Below are 19,524 nucleotides of genomic sequence, written 5' to 3' on the forward strand. Positions count from 1 at the left end.
TCCACCCCATAACAAATGAACGGTCACTTAATTTAGGAAATAGGGAATAATGAATAGCAAGAAAAATCTAAAAAAATGAGTTATAGATAGGTCGTTAAAAATGTGAAGGAATAATGAATAAGTCAGTTCCAATAATTCCTCTCCACACCCGAACATGAAAATCGTAAATTTATTTTGTATGGAATAAAACCATCACTTTTTAATTCCATGTGTAATTCCGCCTGACTAGTAACAGGGAGACGCGGGTTCGAATCCTGCTCGGGGCATGCAATTTTTCTTTCATTTCAGAGACGTGTGTCGAAAGCCATCTGTAATTTATTTACATCTTTCTTTCTACGTTTGTAAGGCTTTCTAGGCTTATAAAAACATTTCTATCTGTCACGTAACCCAATTTAATTTGGGAATTTAGCCATGATACACACAAATGTCTCGAAAGAAAAATTCCCTGTGGATTGACCGCGCTCTATCCGATACACATCAATAAGTTGCCACGTATCCAGCGTGGTTGACCCGATGGTGTAGTGGATATCACGCCTGACTAGTACCAGGGAGACGCGGGTTCGAATCCTGCTCGGGGCATGCAATTTTTCTTTCATTTCAGAGACGTGTGTCGAAAGCCATCTGTTATTTATTTACATCTTTCTTTCTAAATTTAATACCTGTTCCTACGATAAAGGCATCTTAAATAAACTGTTTCAAGTTTGTAGTAAGAAAAATAATTCAGTATTAATTTGATTCTTTCTTTGTTAGAAGAAAATAAAAAGTTATGCAAATATTTCCTCGGCAAACTCTCCCTTTATGTGACACTTTCTTTTCTACTTTAATTACTTACTTGCAGAACAAACATTAGTAACATTGCTCCTTGTGGTCAAAACAAAGAAGTGAGCTTCGAAAAAGAGCCCAGGCAAAAAAAAAGTACCGTAATGATTCGACTGAGCGCCCGGGCACTTATTTACTTTTGGCAGCCCAAGGGAGGGCGCTTATACGAGACAGGGAGCTTATTTATTTTTTTTGAGAAATAACCAAATGTTCAAAACAAAACTTTAATAAATATTAAAATAACTAACAAGAACAGAAACACTTACAGTAACAAATTGTTGAAAGTTCAGTTACTTTTAAAATAATTTTTCATTTTAACAGTAAATATATACATGTACGGTGCGGTGATCATGAGTTTATCTAGTCGACGTCGGTGACTTGATTAGGGGCAGTTTTCTACAATAGGCCGGACGCTTACTAGACTGAAAGGGACCTTATACAAATGGGAGGGGGGGGGGGGGGCGCTTATTAGAATTGGGGCGCTTATTGACAAAAACACATTCGAAGGGGAGCGAAACATTACGGTAATAAAAAAAATATAACGCATGGTACGTTTTGGGCTGTTTGTGAATATTGGTGGTTGATCTCTCGATTGCTTTGTTACCCACCATAGCCAGCTGTTTCGTTGAGCTGATCGAGTTAGAAAGAAAGGTAAACTGAAGCTGTGAAATTATCTTTCAGTGGAGTCAGTTTACTATTGATAGAGTTGTGTCTAAATTTCTCCGCTTTTTCTTTTTTCATTTGTTACGAACGCGATTTACGTCAGACATTTTGCCCATAAAAACTATTAATGAACCGGAAAAATTAAATGAGCTGGGAGAAAACGATTTTTCAACTATTGTAAAGGATGAACCAATATTTTATTGGAGGGGAGGGGGGTATGAAAAATTTTCCTTGGCAAACGTTTTTTTTTAGTTTTTGCACATCTGCAAACTTTTTTTTCGAATTGTTATACATGTCGTGCTTGCAAATAAATTAATTTTCTCGTTTTAGGCCCTGCAAACACCTTTTTCAATATTTTTCAAACTCCCCTTCAACAACATAGTGGTCTGTCCCTAACAGAGGTCTGCGAGACCTCTGTGAACGAGACCCATGGGCTAGACTGAAAGCCCGCCAAATAGACAGCCATAACTGAAATGTACTTTTTGTAACCGATTCAAATGAAAATAAATCTTCCTTCACGGCCACAAATGATCTATCAACTCTATCCTGTTTTTAGTAAGCCGTTAGTTATAAAATATTTATTTACCCACCCCTCCCCAGAATATCGATCGTAATATTATCGCATGCTGTGGTAAATGAATCTGACCTCAGTTAGTCGATAATATACTTCCTGTGATACTGAATCTTCATAATAAGCCCAGACAAGTAAAGTTGGTTTTACTTCATATCGGTTGACGCAAGATTCATGTTACACTTCCATCGGTGAAACTCGGACACAACAGCTTTCTATCGTCTTTACACCGATTAAACCCGCAGTGAACTGATCTGTAAGCAGCTCAAAGAGGAAAGAAAACGTCTTCAGCATCAGTTTGATATCTTAATTTTGTGGTAGCAGCCGTAACGATGAAGCAAGATAGAAAAGACAAGCGGACGAACACAAGACAAACACTGAACAGCTTGTGTTCCGCGTCAGGCTTGCTGTTGTCTGTTGTGTGTTGTATCGCGCTAATTCGCGTGGAACTCAGAATACAAGAACATCATCGACTGATATCACACTCAGTAACATTCTGTGATAAGATGGAGACAGAAATCCTTCGAAAAGTGAAACAAAATTACGACAGATGGCAAATTATGGCTACACGCCGCCATAATTGGCAAGGTAACAAAGGTGAGCATTGTTTCGCCAAAGAACGGTTTTTGCAATAGTATTATATATCTGGCTTCTTCTTATTAATTATCGTTGACAATAATGTTGTGCGCCTTGCTCGTCATCTTTACCCAGGGTTGCCTGCCATTTATCTTAAAGTGTATTTTTTCCCCAAAACAAAATGAATGCGAAATAAAGGTCGCTGAAGCTGTGTTGCTGAAACCCAATCTAACAAAAACGGAAATCCCTATAACTGATCAAAAAAAGATCAATAATGTATTCCCGCGCGCGCTTATCCTGTTTTCTAGCTTTACTCTTCGCGAAATAAATCATCTCTCAAAAGGGTCTGTCACTGTGCCCCTGACGAGAATGGAAGACTTTCTGAGCTTTCATGACAATCTACTTCGATCCAAGAAAACTTATTAGTGAGCTCCCAATTATAATAATGGTAATTTACCTAAGCGATAAAATTAAATAAGGACAACGGTCAGTACAAAATGCAGACTGCAGACTGCAGATTGCAGACTGCAGACTGGGTACAAAATGCAGACTAGGTACAAAATGCAGACTGCAGACTGCAGACTGGGTACAAAATGCAGACTGGTCAACATTTAAAACTGTTTTTTTTTTCGTGTTATACGTGATAATATAACGTGATATTACCGGTTGTCACGCATTCGCTTTTCATTTTATACACACAAAGCCAGCGTAGTTTTCCGAGCAGGCTATTACACGCAGAGGAGAAGACTTTGGCCTTCATTCATAACGAACACAGTGCGCGCGTGACACGCTGTTTGTTTAAACATTAACCGCAAAAGAAGAAAATATGCTCGACTAGTAAGCATCGCATCACTCCGATCCGATCAAATAATAAACAGTTTGCGCTTCTTCAGAACAAAGCAACACCAGCAATTACTTCAAGTGATCCGCAGTAAGTACGGCAAAGTCTTAGCTTGCAGAAGTACGTGAGTTTGAAAAATGGAAAAGTTTTTATGTCGTGAAAATTCCACGATGTAAAGTGATTTCACGCCGTGAAAAGTCGTGCTCTCAAATATTCACGCTGTCGCACAATTCATTGCTTCGACAGTGATTTTTAAAAATTCATCTCGTTTATTTCTCTCACTATATTTAACCATGATTCATTCTGCTTTCAAAGGCTGACAAGTTCTCCTGAGGAAATTTACTGGTAAAATTATGTTGCTCTTCATCTGCTCGTAGCGCTGTAGTAATTCAGAGTAATTAGAATGTTTTTGTTGGCGGAAAGCGAAAACGAGTTATATATCAGGAGTTATATTATCGGAATGCATTGTTTTAGAAACGTCTCAAATGCCCAACCCGCCGCTTGATGTTGTGAGTAGACACTGACAATGAATAGAAACTTCCGAGATTTCATGTTAAAAAATTACCAGGTACTTTCAACTCTTCGTGCTTGCTGTGTTTACGTTTCTTTCACGGCGAAAGAGAAGCCGAGAAACATTTGCGATGCCACCCGTCAGATGTCGCGACATATTTAATTAGCGGTAGTAATTTCCTGCTAGCCGCTTGAAATGAATTTTATTCGAAAAGAGTTTCAATCTGTGGTCAATATTATAAATAAAACCACTAAAAGATTGAAGAAAAAGAACAAATTTCTCTTTCATGAAAAGCGGTTTATTTTGAAAGGCTAACTAAATCGTCGAATATTTATAAACTTTTTTTGAGCCTCCTTAAATGACCATTGTTTTGGCCTCAGTCTGCATTTATTTTTTGAAAACGAATATTTTGGACTTGTCAAATGTCAGTCTGCATTTTGTACCCAGTCTGCAGTCTGCAGTCTGCATTTTGTACCTAGTCTGCATTTTGTACCCAGTCTGCAGTCTGCAATCTGCATTTTGTACTGACCGATAAGGACAACGGATCACTACTAAGTAAACCACCATAGCCAGTCATTGCGTCTGTTACATACACAAACATAACTATTAGGACTTTTCTTTACCATCTAGTCAGTCAGTCTTATGGATGGTCTTCTGCACTTTCGACCTTCGTCTGCTCGGTCTGTTTGTTCAGACCTTTCATGTGCTTATGCACATGTTGGGCTGTTCATTGAGCGGTTTATCCGGAATGTTGTTACTGCAAGTAACTACTGCAGTCTTTATATCCGTTACTTACATAAACAGTTAAAGCTCCACAACTTTTTGGTTTTTATATCATAAATGGCATCCCACAGAGTTGGAACTATTCTTTCGTTTTAAAATAACAATTCGCATAATTCGATAAAATTAAATAAGGATAACAGATCACTACTAAGTAAACCACCATAGCCAGTCATTGCGTCTGTTTCTTACACAAACATAACTATTAGGACTTTTCTTTACCATCTAGTCAATAAACCCTCTAGTCAGTCAGTCTTATGGATGGTTTTCTGCACTTTGGACCTTCGTCTGCTCGGTCTGTTTGTTCAGACCTTTCATGTGCTTATGCACATGTTTGGCTGTTCACTCGGCAGTTCATTCGGATCGTTGTTACTGCAGTCTTCATATACTTTACTTACATAAACAGCTAAAGCCGAAATATTAAAACCTACAGAGTTCCGAAACGTTTTAATTTTAATATCATAAATGGCATCCCACAGCGTTGGAACTATTCCTTCGCTTCAAATAATCAAAATAACAATCTACTAAAAACGGAAGTCTCTATTACAAGGTCCTATTACTGCATCAAATAACCGTTAAATGGCAAAGAGTGGTTCGCAGTTCACGATTTTGAATAAATAGCTCTAATTTTTCAGGTGGAGAAGAGAAAACTTCAAGGCTATAACGCTCTTCGCCTGATGATTCCCAACAAAAATCGACCCTAACAGCCTCTGAAGTACAAGTACTGATCAAACAAGAACTCGGTCTGCTGCAAAACCAAGTCTGTGCTAAAGATCACACGCTCTGCCGCACAGGACCAAAAGGTAACACGGGACCACGAGGAAGACCAGGAACCCGAGGGAGACCAGGTCCCCCAGGGAGACTCGGGTCAAACGGACCTCCTGGTAAACATGGACCAATAGGAGTTCAAGGACCGATGGGCATAAAGGGAGATATTGGAATGCCGGGGGACCGCGGTCCTGTGGGACCTAGAGGCCCGCCGGGTATGAAAGGCGTCAAAGGTGAACCGGGCCAGTCCATCTCGGCTCCATCTCTGCTGCAGCGTCCTGTTGGAATGACAGTTAATGGAAGTCAGACAGCCATCTTGAAATGTACGGCTGATGGTAACCCAAGTCCAAAAATCACGTGGTCTAAGCTGAATTCATCGTTTAGCTTCCGGTCTGATGGACGTCACGTGGTGATGTCCAGTGGCGCTCTGATTGTGACGGACGTTAGGCCTGGAGACGACGGAGTTTACAGCTGCAGAGCTGAAAATTTGCTGGGACAAGTAAATGCCTCGGCGAAATTAACTGTTCAGTGTAAGTTGCATAACTTAAACATTTACCTCCCAGCAGATATAGTCTAAAAAACGCAGTCAACCCAGGTTAATTCTTTTGTCAGATGAAGTTACGCCACATGAAATATACATCGGAAGGCATCTATCGAAGATGGGCTATAGGCAAGCTATATAGAATTTAATGAAATATAATATAAATGGGAAATATCATTTCGATTGTAATATATCCCGTTTCATGGTAAAATCTTGTTTATTAAAAGAGTATTTATGTCACGTTCAGTGCTTGGTCAAGGAAATACAGTTCTCTTTTTTCTCGACAGTTCCTCCTCGACTTTCATTGTCATCCAATCGCTTGATGGCTGAAGAGAAACAAAACGTCACCATCGCCTGCACTGCTACTGGTCAGCCTCTTCCCAGTATCACGTGGTACAAGTCAGTTGGTAGTTTGCCTGAAGACAGAACTGAAGTGATGAATGGAACCCTGACAATATACAGTGTGACAAGAAAGGACGCTGGAATATACATCTGTAAGGCAGAGAATATTCTGGGATCAGCTACAAACACTGCTTTGGTCGTAATATTCTCTCCACTGCGGTTCAAAGTCCGTCCTCCTCAAGAGGTGACTCCTGTGATTGGTTCAAGTGTTCACCTGCCGTGTGTGGCCGAGAGCGACCTTAGAACTACGATTACTTGGACAAAAGATGGCAAGTCTTTACTTTCTGTAGAGTCCAATGTTCTACAGAATGGAACACTGTTTATTCGGAACATCAAGAAATCGCACGAAGGATTTTACACCTGTAGAGCAACTAATGCTCTGACAACAGTAGAATCAAAAGTCAAAATTAATTATCCATTTAATGCAGCGTCCTGTTCTGTGATAAGAAAATTCGTTAGCAGAGTAAGTGGAAATTACGTCATTGATCCAGATGGCGCGGGAAACTTGGCACCATTTACAGTTTACTGTGACATGAGTGACAAGAATGGCGTTGGCGTGACAGTGATTAGTCACGATAGTGAAAGCAGAACGCACGTACAGGGATATGAAGCAAAAGGTAGTTACACACGTGACATTCATTACACAGGAGCAAGTCTGTCCCAGCTTGCGAGTCTCACCAGAGTCTCCTCGCACTGTGAACAGTTTATCAAGTACGAATGTCATCACTCAGTAATTTTGAGTTACGGGGTATATGCCTGGTGGGTGTCACGTGATTCCAGTAAGATGACTTACTGGGGTGGAGCAACATCTGGCAGTGGTAAGTGCGCATGCGGGATGACCAACTCATGTGCGAATCCTAGATATGGTTGTAACTGTGATAAGAATGACCAGGTATGGCGTGAAGACAGCGGTCTCCTCACTGACAAGACACACCTTCCAGTTAAACAGCTGAGGTTTGGCGATACAGCCGCTAGCTACGAGCAAGGTTACCACACACTGGGAAAACTGAAATGTTATGGCATAGTATAAAAGCTTTAATCTCTAGTTTTCGCGACAGAAAAAATCGATCTTTACCTTCTTATCACGAAAATGCCAGGACAAGCTAATTATCTGTAATAAACAATACATTTTTAGAAGGCTACTTTTCCGTACAGGAATGTAAGGGTTACAAAATATACAGTGTAGAATACAATAAAATAAACATGGTCTCGTTTGTATCAAGATTTTTCCCTTAACAAAATGATGAACTCTGGGCCACTCAGTGAGATGTAAATATAAACAACTGTACTGTTACCAGTCCAAGCATCATTTAAGTTTATTATTTTTCTGTAAACCCTTTAAATTTCTTTTTAGGCTTTCAAGCTCCAACGATTTTGGTGATCGCATATGCAATCTCTTTTGACCTGAAGAATGTTGACTTACGCTTTGGTGGCGCGGGATAGCAACTGCTGAGCACACTAAAATTTCCCTGGGTCCTGTTTTCCGCAGCAGTATAAATACTCCAGAGTTTTTAGAGTCCGCCTTGTTTAGTAAAAAATCATTCCAAATCAATTTACTCACTTAAACAGAAAATAGACAAGCTTGACTGGTCCTGTTGTTTTGGAGGCCGTCGTGTTCCTTTTTAACTCGGAAAATTCCGAGTTTTGGTGAGAGGGCCAATTTCACTCCTTCACTCCCTCACTCCTTCACTCGTTTCCTGTTAGACATTTTAATTGAATTAATTAATTAATATCAAATTGAATTAATCAATTAATCTTGTAAAGCGGGTAGGGGGTTGGCTAAAATGCGAGTTTTATCTGTGTTACTTTATATGATGTACACAAAGGATATATATTTGTTTCTGAAAACCCAATGTTCTCCTTGTGGTATGCATTCTTCCAGGCGTAGACCCAAGCACACGGAATTTCGTGCTGAACGCATGCGCATATATGAAGTACACAAAGACTATATATTTTCACCAAATCTTACTGAGAACTGGTTAAAATTCAACAAAATTTGGGGTTCGATTTATCCCCGAGTATTTCCGAAAAAAATTAGATGGTACTAGAAAAGAGTTCAATTTGAATGAAATATTCATCTATAAGCCGAGCGGTCATCAACAAACGAAAATTAACAAGCGTTTGTATTTATTCTTGGTGATTACCTTTTATTTTAGCGGCCCCTTTAAAAAATCCATTTGGTTTAATGACGCAACGTTAGGAATTAAGTTTTTATTCGTCTTTTCGTCGCTATTTAGGCTGGAACTCGTCCTCCATCGGCTCGCTCTGGAATATTATTGTTTTGTCGGCATACGTGATCGTCTTTTGAACTGACGAGGGCATTCGAAATCCCGCATGTCTTAAACAATTTCCTCGAAATCTCTACTACAAAAATTATTTCTGCCTAAGACTATTTATGTTCCTTTCCTTCTGTTCCTTTCTCTAAGTTTAGTTTTAAATTTGCAAAATCACTGCTAACGTGACTTTTCAAGAGAAGAAGGGTCAAGAAAGAATCGATCTATTTGACTTGTTGTCGCGACACCAGAAACTGGCCAATCAGAAGCGGTCTTTCCCACGCGCTTGGTAAACATTGTAACACGATCTGACAGAAATCGGTTGCATGTAATATTTTTGTTCAAAAGCTAAAACTTAAAATACCACGACTTCTCTGCTAAAAGAAAGCACTTCAGAAGAGGTTGATTGGATTGAGGATAATCGACAAATACTGGTAACAGCACATGTTTCGTTTTGATGACATTTAAAGTTCACCCGCTTGATCTGCTTGATCTTTTCGCTAGCAACTTGGCGAATTACGACGGACAAGATTCACTCAGTTCACTGAATCATCAGCAATCATCCCGTATTCTCTGGCGATTTTGCAGTTGTTCTGAACTGTCTCTACCTCGGCAACAACTTTCAATTTGAAGGTTTTAGTTGTTTGAAAACCAGTAGCTTTTGGCATGATGATCGATAACTGCTTAATTCTTCAGAAGAATGCGTGTTTGTTTGAGATGGGATTCTGAACTCAGGTGAATGTTTTGTCACGCGTGTGTACGGTTCTATTAATGAATTCATTCTTTATCAATGATTTGTTGTTTTTCAATTACATAGTTGTGATTTAACGAATATGTTGATTCGCTGTACGTGGATTGTTTTATAGTTTCAAGGAAAAATTGGGTCTCGGCTTATAGCCGAATAAATACGGTACATGCATGCTTAACTACCAGCCGAAATATTGTATTAATGTCAGTTTTCTTGAAATAAACCAAAACTTATTTTTTCTGATGATATTATTATTTTGCCAACCTTCCAAACAACAAAAAGGAAAAATGAGAAGAAAGAAAACAATTTGCAACCGATGGGAACTCTATCACTTTAATACCCTTTCGGCCTGCTCTCGTTGAGCAGCTAGATGACAATGAAACTAAGTGAAGTCATCTGAATTGTGGAAAGTTTAATATCATTTGTTTTAGCAAATCTCTATTTGTCAGTTTGTTGTTTTCGATTCTTGTTTCATAATAAATTTTCCGAGTTAAGTGGCTTATAGCCACTTTGAATAGTTATCTATCTTTGTGACCACTTGCTGGAAAAGGAACATTTTATAATTTAATTAATCTTAACGCGTGTATGTAGCAGCAATATTCTACAACTGTAGAATATTGTTATTTCCTAACATGCCAAGCCCACTTAACCTATTCACTAATCACTGAACCTAAACATCGGAGACCAACCCAAACGTTTCAAAGATTCACTACTTGGCAGGTGCTTCTTAATAAAATTGATGAGCCACAAGTTCAGGTCCCTCCAATTCTGTCTTTATTATTTTTATTTGCAACCTGTTTGCTGCACAACAGTTATTTTGTATATTTCGAGGGAACCCAATACCACCAGGTATCAGGATGTGCCATGGGATCGCCAGTCAGTGTGGTGATCGCAGAGGTTGTAATGCAAGAAGTTGAAGAGAAAGCGTTAGAAATTTCGCCCTTTCAACCAAAGTGGTAGCGCCGCTATGTCGATGATTCGAATGCGTGCATTAAGAGAGACGGTGTTGAAGCTTTTCACAGCCACTTAAACTCGATAAACGCCAACATTCAGTTTACAGTGGAGATGCCTACAACAACTATGGGCAAGAACAGCATAGCCTTCCTGGACACCAACAACACCGTTAATGAGGATGGTAGGATCGAGGTGGGTGTATACCGCAAGACTACACATACGAGCAAGTATTTAGACTTCCATTCACACAGCCCGGCGCAAAGCAAGAGAGCTGTCGTTAAGACTCTAATGGACCGAGCTAAGTGCATTCCAACAACAACTGCGCCAAAACGAGAAACAACGCGTTATTAATGACTTAAAAGCTACTGGTTATCTCGAGAGCTTTATCAAGTCAGCTGGCGAATCAAACAAAACAAACACGCAACCAAGAACCCAGGAGAATCCGAAGGCATACACGTCCATCCCGTATGTGAGAGGAGTGTCGGAGCGCGTTCGACGGATTTTGAGCCGCGAAAACATCAAGACAGCGTTTAAACCAGCACGAACGTTAGGAAATATCTTCAAAAAGCCCAAGGACCGACCGAATAAAGAGCAGCTGAAAGGAATCGTATACAAAGTGACTTGCAGGACATGCTCATTTGCATACGTTGGGGAAAGCAAAAGAAGCCGGAAATCGCGAGGGGCCGAGCACAAGCCCGGAACAAACGGAAATATCAACTCCGCGATTAAACATCATGCAGAAATCGGTCACGACATACATCCAAGTTACGCCGAAATTCTTGAAACAGGTGTAAGGAGCAAGAACAAAAGACTGTTTCTGGAGTCTTTACATTCTTTCCTCGACAAAAACACTATAAACGAAAGAGCGCCCTTCCCAAGGGTTTACGCATCGCTAGTTGCTCCCCAGGGGGGCAACGAACAATAACGTCAATGCAACTTATTAGAGTTCTGCGAACCTTGCAAAATCCATCACTCTCTGAAGAAGACCGCAGAAGGCGATCGAAAATTTAGAGTATCCTTAGGGTATCTGTTTTAAACATTTTTATATTTTAAGCTATGCCACAGATCGCTCCAGCAGTTTTATTGACTAACTCAAGTTTACCATAAAAACAAGCCAGGAAAGTAATAGAGAACTTTAAACAGACGCTCGCTAAAAATACCGATAGGTTACCAGGTGTAAATGTCAGGAAAATTAAGGAAACTAGCATCAAAGGGAAATTGTTTTGGTTTTTCATTCATTAAATTTTTCCACTGGAAAAATTGAAAAATTCCACATCTTCCCCTTTTCAGCGCGAGCGTGTAAAATATACTGCAGCTGCGTCTCTACTTTTTTTTCGCGCACGAGAAAATTGGACTCGCTCTAACTGAGATATTTTCCTACGTTAACGAAAAAACGGCCAAAGTTTATTGTCTAATCGGAGAGGCGATTTTGATTCAGCTAAGGTTTAGAACATTAATAAAGCAACAAATGCGCTTCCCGCTCATTGTCATTCTGAAGATGTGTAGTCTGTAACAGATCTGGTGACACTTGACTCGGTGAGGTTTTTTTGCCTCCCCCCCCCTCCCACTCTTCTCCCCTGGTGAAATTAAAATCTCTCTCAGGCCCTGGACAGTTTACATACTTTTCCTACAGGAGCGTGCATCCCCTAATAACATTATACCCAACAGACATTCCATATGCGTAGGCAAATGTAAACGCCGCAACAAGAAAACAGCTGCATGCTTTATTTAAAACGTTGCAGGGTTAAGATCCTATTTGCTAAGAAGTATAGGTCGCATATGGACATGGACAAAGCTAGTAACTCATTTGTCTTTAATCAGTTTCTATTTATATTTTACGTCTACGAAAATAAAATTGAGTGTAAAAAATATTAGCATACAAGAACTACACTGAAAGAGGCAGCACAACACCTATGTCGAATCTACACTTCGCCTGCACACACATGAATACGTGCGATTAATTTCAGGGATCGTGTAAACGAGGCAAGAATGCACATAGAATTATTCAAGAATTGTCATTGACATAGGAGTTTATCGACCAACAGCACCGGACATACTTGACATTCTAACAGAAAAGAAAGCACATTGTTTAAAGTGCGATTATATTTATTCAGTAGTATATGTTGTAGCCTGTTCCATTTGGGAGCAGTGTGAAAAAGGTGGAGTGAAAAACAAAAAGAGGATTGTTAGTTCTTCGCGCTCCTTCCCAACTGACAAAATGACTGGAACAGGCTATAACATCGGTCGTATATCACGACTATGTTAGAGTTCCATAGACACGTGTACGTAGACTTGATAAATGATCTCGTTGTTATCAAACTAAGGTTCCCCTCAGTGTTGTTAAAATAAACCTTCTTAAGATCACTTAACAGAGGTCGTAATCTTTTAGTCGTTTTGCTTCGATTGAATGCACACTTGACAATTACTATTGAAGTCGAATTAAAAGGATCTGATATCAACACCAACATTGTTGGATAAGTAAAAAGCCCGTAAGGTTTGATTTTTCCTCGGTCTTGCAACGAGTTAAGTCCATTGCCTCAGGGCGGAAGCTAATTATTATTAAGCAAATTGCTTGGATGTAAGTGTCTATTTAGTCTCGGTCAGCTGTAACAGTGTGCCGGAAATCCATTAACTTGGGGACGCAGACATAATCCAAATTTATAAGACGATATACAAACAAATCCACTTAAAAAGTGGCTCGGCTTCGCAAATCACACCGTGTCAGTAATACAACTTATTGTAACTCTTTTAATCTTAAACCTAACGCTCATGGATTTGAACCTTTATTGCGTAAAGGCGTTGTAACACGAGACAATTTTTGCGCAACATTTTTTGTTAATGTAAAAATTGTAAATAAAAAATACAAAAAATACAAAAAAAAAACGTTGCGAGTTTTTGAACCCAATTTGAACCCAATTCAAAAACTCGCAATGCAAGATGACTAATATTTAGAAAGTTGGCTCGTGTAACAGGGTCGTCGTCGATTTTTTGCGCAACACATTACACCTTCCCAGAATTTTTCAACATGGCCTGGACGCGCGTCCCTTGGATACGCGAAATGTTGCGAGTCGACGTTGCGCTGAAAATCGTCTCGTGTAACATGCACGTTGCCAAGTACATTTGTACGATGTTCCGCGAAAAATTGACTTGTTTAACATACCACGAAACGGTTGACGCGATGTTGCGCGAAAATAGTTGTTGGAAGTTGTCCCGTGTAACACAACCTCTAAACCCAAACCCCACCACTAATTGAAGCCCTTTCCCCAAAACACAGTCTGCATGAGATGAATGACGACCATTTATGCACAGAAAAGTACAGTAGCCGTCCGAAAATGTGTGAATTTATTTGTTATTTTTATTTCCCGCGTTCTCTTGTCTAGTTAGATGTTAATTTTCAGTACGATTTGCGTAGTGTGAATAACAGTAATATCTAGTTTCTTCTAGGGAAGTGTTTTAATTTTTTTGGGCTTTGGCGCGACATATTGTCTCTACCTTGACAGCAAGCTAGCTAGTTATCCTGTAAGTTTAACAAAGTTCAATTAATTGGTTTCGATAAATTTGGATTGTAGCATTTATCTCGAAAACCTTTCACGACTTTATGGACGCTGTCTATTGTTTACTTTTATCATTACACAAACAAACGTTTTATTTTGTTTTACTTTGTTGAGTCAACTTTATTAAATTCTTTCTCTAATAAAAGACCAAGAATAACTGGTAAATGACCCGCGTGAAGGACGACGCAAAAATCCATTAGTTGCTAAGAAAATAAATAAGGGAGCACAAGTAATTAACACTTTCAAAACCAATTAAGTACTGATTTTTTAAAACTAAAAGCGTAGAAGAGAGCTAAAGGATATGAAAACTATAGGAAAAACAGAGACAGACACAAAGGAGTTGTGATCAAGAAGACTGAGCCAGGAGAGAAGGAGAAAAAGCGTTATTAAATAAAGTGTTCTGCCTCGATAGTTTTAGGTTGTGCTGTTATTTCCGCACACGATCGTGCCTCACTTGATTTCTTCAAAGTTATCTTAACCTGACCTGAAAAAAAGCCAGTTAAAAACATTCTTGTGGAAACGTAATATTTCTGCTTACGTATGAAACCCATTTGAAGAGATAATATAAATCAAGACTCTGACAGGCCCAGAGAACAGTGCACCTTTAGTGACTCGTCAAGATGCGCTTGGGAATGTATCTTCCACCTTCGCCTTCAGTTTTGCTGCTTTTGGTCATCCTAGGGAGTCTCACTTTTACAGTAAATGGTAAGTCTACTGTCATTGATCCATGTTCTTAGATAAATGGTATTTTACATAAAGTTCAAAGCAACACTATGCAACATTCCTTTAAAATAATCTTACTGTTTCATTCCAACCATGAAAGATTTTTGCCGATTTCATTTTGTTCTGTGCCTCGATTGTAAAATACCTCAAAAATTTAAATCTGCACTGATGATATCTTTGCTTACGTTTGAACTTTGTCAGCACTTTGTAAAGTTAATGAAACCATTGTTCAAAGGCATGCAGGCAGGAGCAGAGGTATTGTCTTTCGATCGATCTTTGGGAGCTGATAATGTGTCCTAAACACATCATGTCATTTTATCAAGTAGTTTGTATTCGTGATGTTTTAGAAATCAGAAAGGCAAATTTTCCTTGTCGGCACAACAGCAATGAGAACAACTTTTTATCAAAATTTTTAATAATTATGTGGCAACAGGCCGAGGTCGACACGCCTCCCAGATAATACGAAGAAAAGGGGAACATTCGCTTGTTTTTCCGGATGAAGCATAGAACATTTTCCAAAAGAAAATTATATTATGTGGGTCTTTTTTTATGCTAAAGATCTAGAGCTTAAGGATTTTGTCTTGTCACAGACAGACTACTAGTCTCGTGTAAAGGGAGAGCCTTGATTTGGAAAGATACTGTTGAAAAGTGGACACGATCTATTAACTTCGCTTTCTATAAGCTAGCTATAAAATTCCTTTTTCTCTGGACGAATTAAACCTATACTGAAGATTTACTAAAGATTGCAAGTTGCTCATTTTATTACTTTTTTTCAGCTGTGTTACAGCTGACTATTCGTGCCTCAGAGCGCGAATGGATTTTTGGAAAAGTCGATGTTCTGTTTTCTCTGTAATGCACAGTTTACTGTTTTAGGTAAAGAAAACGTTCAACAAATGGTACACCACATCGTGTTTAATTTTATGGGAGGAATTGAGGTGGTCGAGGGTGGGGCGGGAGGGTGTGACAAGACGTATATTATATAAAAATCTGTTCGAACACCCATGCGAATTTTTTAAAAAAACCTCGTTACTTGCCCAAGCCGCCTACAAATCGTTGAAGGATTTGGTTGGATTAGAAAATGCCTCAATGGGCAATCCTTTTGTCGGCTCCTTATGAATGTTTTCTTTTATCAATCAGGCTTTGATGCTAATTTGTATCACTTCTTAATCTCCTCAAACAGTTTAATTGTGCATTGTTTTTCTTTGGTTTCATTCCAATTTCAACACTACACGTACAGCTTTTCGTTTTATTTCGTGAAGTGGACACTTCAAAGTAAACCCACGATAAGGCTAAAAGGTTGCAATCTTATTTTTTCTGTAAGCAGGTCGCGTGTTTAATCAACAGCGCAGAAAAAACTGATAAGCGCGATCTCAAGTTAATAGTACAAGGCTAGAACTACGAATGTCTGGTGATCTTTCGAAACTATCCGGTAACACCTTAGACCTGACAAAAATATGAAACTTGTGTTTTTATAAGCAGCCGTTGTTTGACAAAGTGCGAATCTGCCTTAAGTCGACAACTGAACAATAATTGAATAATTGCTAGCTTCAGTCAGTCGCAAATCCAATTTCCAATGACTGTTTTTTAAGTGGTTTTACAGCTGCTAAGAGTTTGCGACATTTTGGTTAAGTCATTGATTTGGCTTTTTAAGCTCACCTCACAGTCATAAATAGTGTTTCACTCGCATAAACTATTCTACATGTATATAAATACTGAAAGTTCACTGAGTTTAAAGTCTTATTTGATCTAATGATTACGTTTTAACCCCGTTTTAACGTTAAAACGCGACGAATTCCTTAGTTAATTTCTCAGTCATTAAATTTTTGACGTTCTTTCTGTACAGGGATTTCTCTGCAGCAAAGTGGCAAACTCAATGTGTCAAGAACGTTTCAAGACTGGCCCTGCAGCAACGGATGTTCACCTCCTACAAATTGTCGACTGCCTATTTGCACAAACGTTGCATTTCCTTATGTCTTCAGTGGATCAGGAAAGGTTTGTGTGCACAGCAGCTGGCAATCAATGGGATATTGAAACAGTTTATATTAAAGAAAAATATATTGGCAAGTTGTGATTGGTACAATTTGATGCGGTCTTTCTGAAATCGCCAGTTTCTAAAAGAATATATGTCTTCTATGGCTGCTATGCCGCAATATATGAGTCCAGCGAAGAAAACTTCAGCATTAAGTTTCCAAATAGTGGTGCTTATGCGTCTAAATATATGGCAGGGCTCAGCAGGTTAAAGGAAATTTAAAATTGTCTACTTCAGTTCCAGACCTAACACAACTATTTACGCTGGCTGCATTATGCACTGAAAGCAGGAATGCGAATTGAAAGATATAAAATGTTTTTTCATTGAATTAGGCATAGCCTTTACTCCGTTCTACATAAACAGAAGTTTGCTTTATGAGGTGGTAACTAAACTCAAAACAAGAATTGTTTATTTTGAAAATGTTTTGAAAACTGTTTTTTAGGCAAATTTAGTTGCATGTTTAGAGTTATTGAAAATACAAGCGTAAAACTTTCAATTGTCAGCCATGTGTTTTTCGGGTTTTAATCTTAGTTTAAGCCTCCAAGATTTTTCTTAATAAAATATGTGTTGCTAATGTTAGTTTCTATTTTATGTTCTTTAGGTTCGGGTGCACGTGTCATTGAGCCATGGTGAAGAGTTTTTACGTGTTCACTCTCCTTCTGCTATGTGGGTTCAATCCGTCAGTACACGTGGATTTGAGGTGTGTGCACGTGAGTCAGGCATTGGATCAAATGGAACTGGAATCATCAACTGGCTGGCTTTCCAAGATCAACCACAAATGACACATGGTAGTGTTACTTTTAATGGAATATGGACAACAGAAAGCAAATGCGAGAAAGTCACGTTTTCACAGGTTAGAAATCAATATCGTTAGATGGAGAAAACTTTATAAATCAATATGACTTTTTAATAGAAAAGTAAATTGCAGTTTCGTTTGTCTGTTTTGATAGCTAAATATTAAAAAGAAATTCAGCAACTACTTATTGTAGTAAGGTGGAAAGTAAATGCACCAAAATGCTCCTTTTAACGATTTATTGCAACAAAATTTCAAGCAACACTTTCGAGTCATTTTTTATTCCTTCCTTTTCATCGAGTTGTTCTAGCATCAGTTCTATTAGCCAATCCTATAAAAATGACATATTATAGATGTAATTAAAAGGAAATAGGGGATGAAGTGGGGAGGAGGTGCAAGCAAAACCCTCGTTATTCAATTGAAAAGGGACTGTTTAGTGCTTTCATTCGATCGATCTTTACCATTTTTCTGCTATTACTGTCAACGTGCTAAGAAAAAGCACGGGTAATATTTCAGCCCCCATTTTCTTCCTTCACTGCTTACAATAGAACTGCATCAGTTGAAATCTTTGACTCTCACAATTATTAATTCTAACACAATTTCGTTGAATTCATACAGAGTTTTGGTGGAAAGCCTTCTGTGTTTGTCTCAGCTAAGTACACTCGAAGTACAACGCCTAATGACGCCATGTATATCTGGTTGGAGAATGTGAAGCCCGGATCCTTCGAAGTTTGCATCCGCGAGTTTCTCCAGTTCGACGGGAAACACCAGGATGCAATTGTGGTAAGTAAAATTATTTGGACATTTTTGAGAGTTGCAAAGATTTAACTTAAAATTAATGTTCGAATGGGAGCTAAATTTGAATGAAAGTTAACACACCACTCCACCATAAAATGATTTTTTTAAATTTGCTGCTGCTTAAAATGCTACACGATGCCTTTTTAGCAAATTTTTTGGGTGGAGCAGTCGATATTTTAGTAAGAATCTTCAATTCTACAATTTTCTAAAAGTTATTTAAACCAGTTAGTTTATCGCTATGGCTCGTTATGCTCTGTTCATCATTAATCGTTCTTATTTGGAATTAGCTGAAATAATAATAAAAAAAAAAAAAATGAAAATAATAAAAATTTGGTTTGTATCTGATCTTAAAATCGGTTGGTAAAAACGTATAAAACTGAATTTTCGGTAACTCTTTGTTACCTTCATCAGAGTTAAAATTGGTTCAGTTTTGCATAATAAGTTTTTTATACACCGCCGGTCTCTAGGGATGTACCCAATGTTAAATAAACTTGTGGGAATTGCACATGCTCATTCACACAGTTAATGTCCTGGATAGAATGTAGCGCTTCTTGGAATAGGCGTTGTTTCCCATTGTTGACATTTCTTTCTAAAATTTTTACATAATCCGGATGAATGTCATGGTCTGTTGTTTCCGCGTGAAATCTTATTGCGCTTTCGTTATTAGATCTTGTGCCAGGCTTGTGCTCTGCGCCGCGCGAATTCCACGATCTTTTACTCTCTCCCACATAGGCAAAATCACATGTTTGCATTTGACTTTGTACCCAATCCCTTGATCTGAAAAGAAAATCTTTGATTCCATTTTTTTTCTTTTATATATATTTCTCGCCCGACAGGATTGGTTTGCTTTCCATGGCAACGGCTCTGATTTGAATTTTACGCTGGCAGGAGAATCGTTCTTCCCTAACACAGGAAATCCAACTGCTGAAGACAACTATGGCTTCTGTCAAGTGAGTGTATTTGATAAGCAGGCATATAGGACAACAATCACCTGGTCGTTTTTCATTTCAGTCAACAACAATAAACACCTTACACATTTTGTTTAATATTTTTGCATAAGCCTTGCATTATGATGAGCTTTTGCAATTTTTAAGATCCAACCAACAAGTTATAATTAACGTCTTCAAACGATGATTTTTATAAGCGTGCTGGTCTCAATACAATCCTGTGAAATTAACTT

The 19,524-nt window shown here is 38.6% G+C and overlaps 1 protein-coding gene and 1 pseudogene across 2 annotated transcripts in view; both read left to right on the forward strand.

The window, feature by feature from the left end:
* The first annotated feature begins 5,433 nt into the window (after nt 1–5,433).
* Nucleotides 5,434–7,703, forward strand: LOC144651488 (roundabout homolog 3-like). Its single transcript, XM_078511434.1, has 2 exons — nt 5,434–6,059; nt 6,358–7,703. Exons 1-2 carry the CDS (start codon nt 5,678–5,680, stop codon nt 7,500–7,502), a joined length of 1,527 nt encoding a protein of 508 aa, XP_078367560.1. The 5' UTR covers nt 5,434–5,677; the 3' UTR covers nt 7,503–7,703.
* A 6,912-nt stretch (nt 7,704–14,615) lies between these two features.
* LOC144651418 (uncharacterized) overlaps nt 14,616–19,524 on the forward strand; it is a 52,125-nt pseudogene continuing 47,216 nt past the window's right edge. Inside the window, exons 1-5 of the transcript XR_013570312.1 lie at nt 14,616–14,706; nt 16,568–16,716; nt 17,355–17,606; nt 18,165–18,329; nt 19,181–19,294. The product of XR_013570312.1 is annotated as an uncharacterized LOC144651418 (transcript). The remainder of the gene's footprint in view (nt 14,707–16,567; nt 16,717–17,354; nt 17,607–18,164; nt 18,330–19,180; nt 19,295–19,524) is intronic.

The sequence above is a fragment of the Oculina patagonica genome, chromosome 4 (assembly GCF_052425735.1).
Source record: "Oculina patagonica isolate OP01 chromosome 4, crgOcupat, whole genome shotgun sequence".
NCBI lineage: Eukaryota > Metazoa > Cnidaria > Anthozoa > Scleractinia > Oculinidae > Oculina > Oculina patagonica.

Excerpts from the sequence above, each read along its gene's own strand:
- LOC144651488 (XM_078511434.1), top strand. The coding sequence starts at position 5,678 with ATGGGCATAAAGGGAGATATTGGAATGCCGGGGGACCGCGGTCCTGTG. Across the intron at positions 6,060-6,357 it reads GGCGAAATTAACTGTTCAGT|TTCCTCCTCGACTTTCATTG; the intron begins GTAAGTTGCATA and ends TTTTCTCGACAG.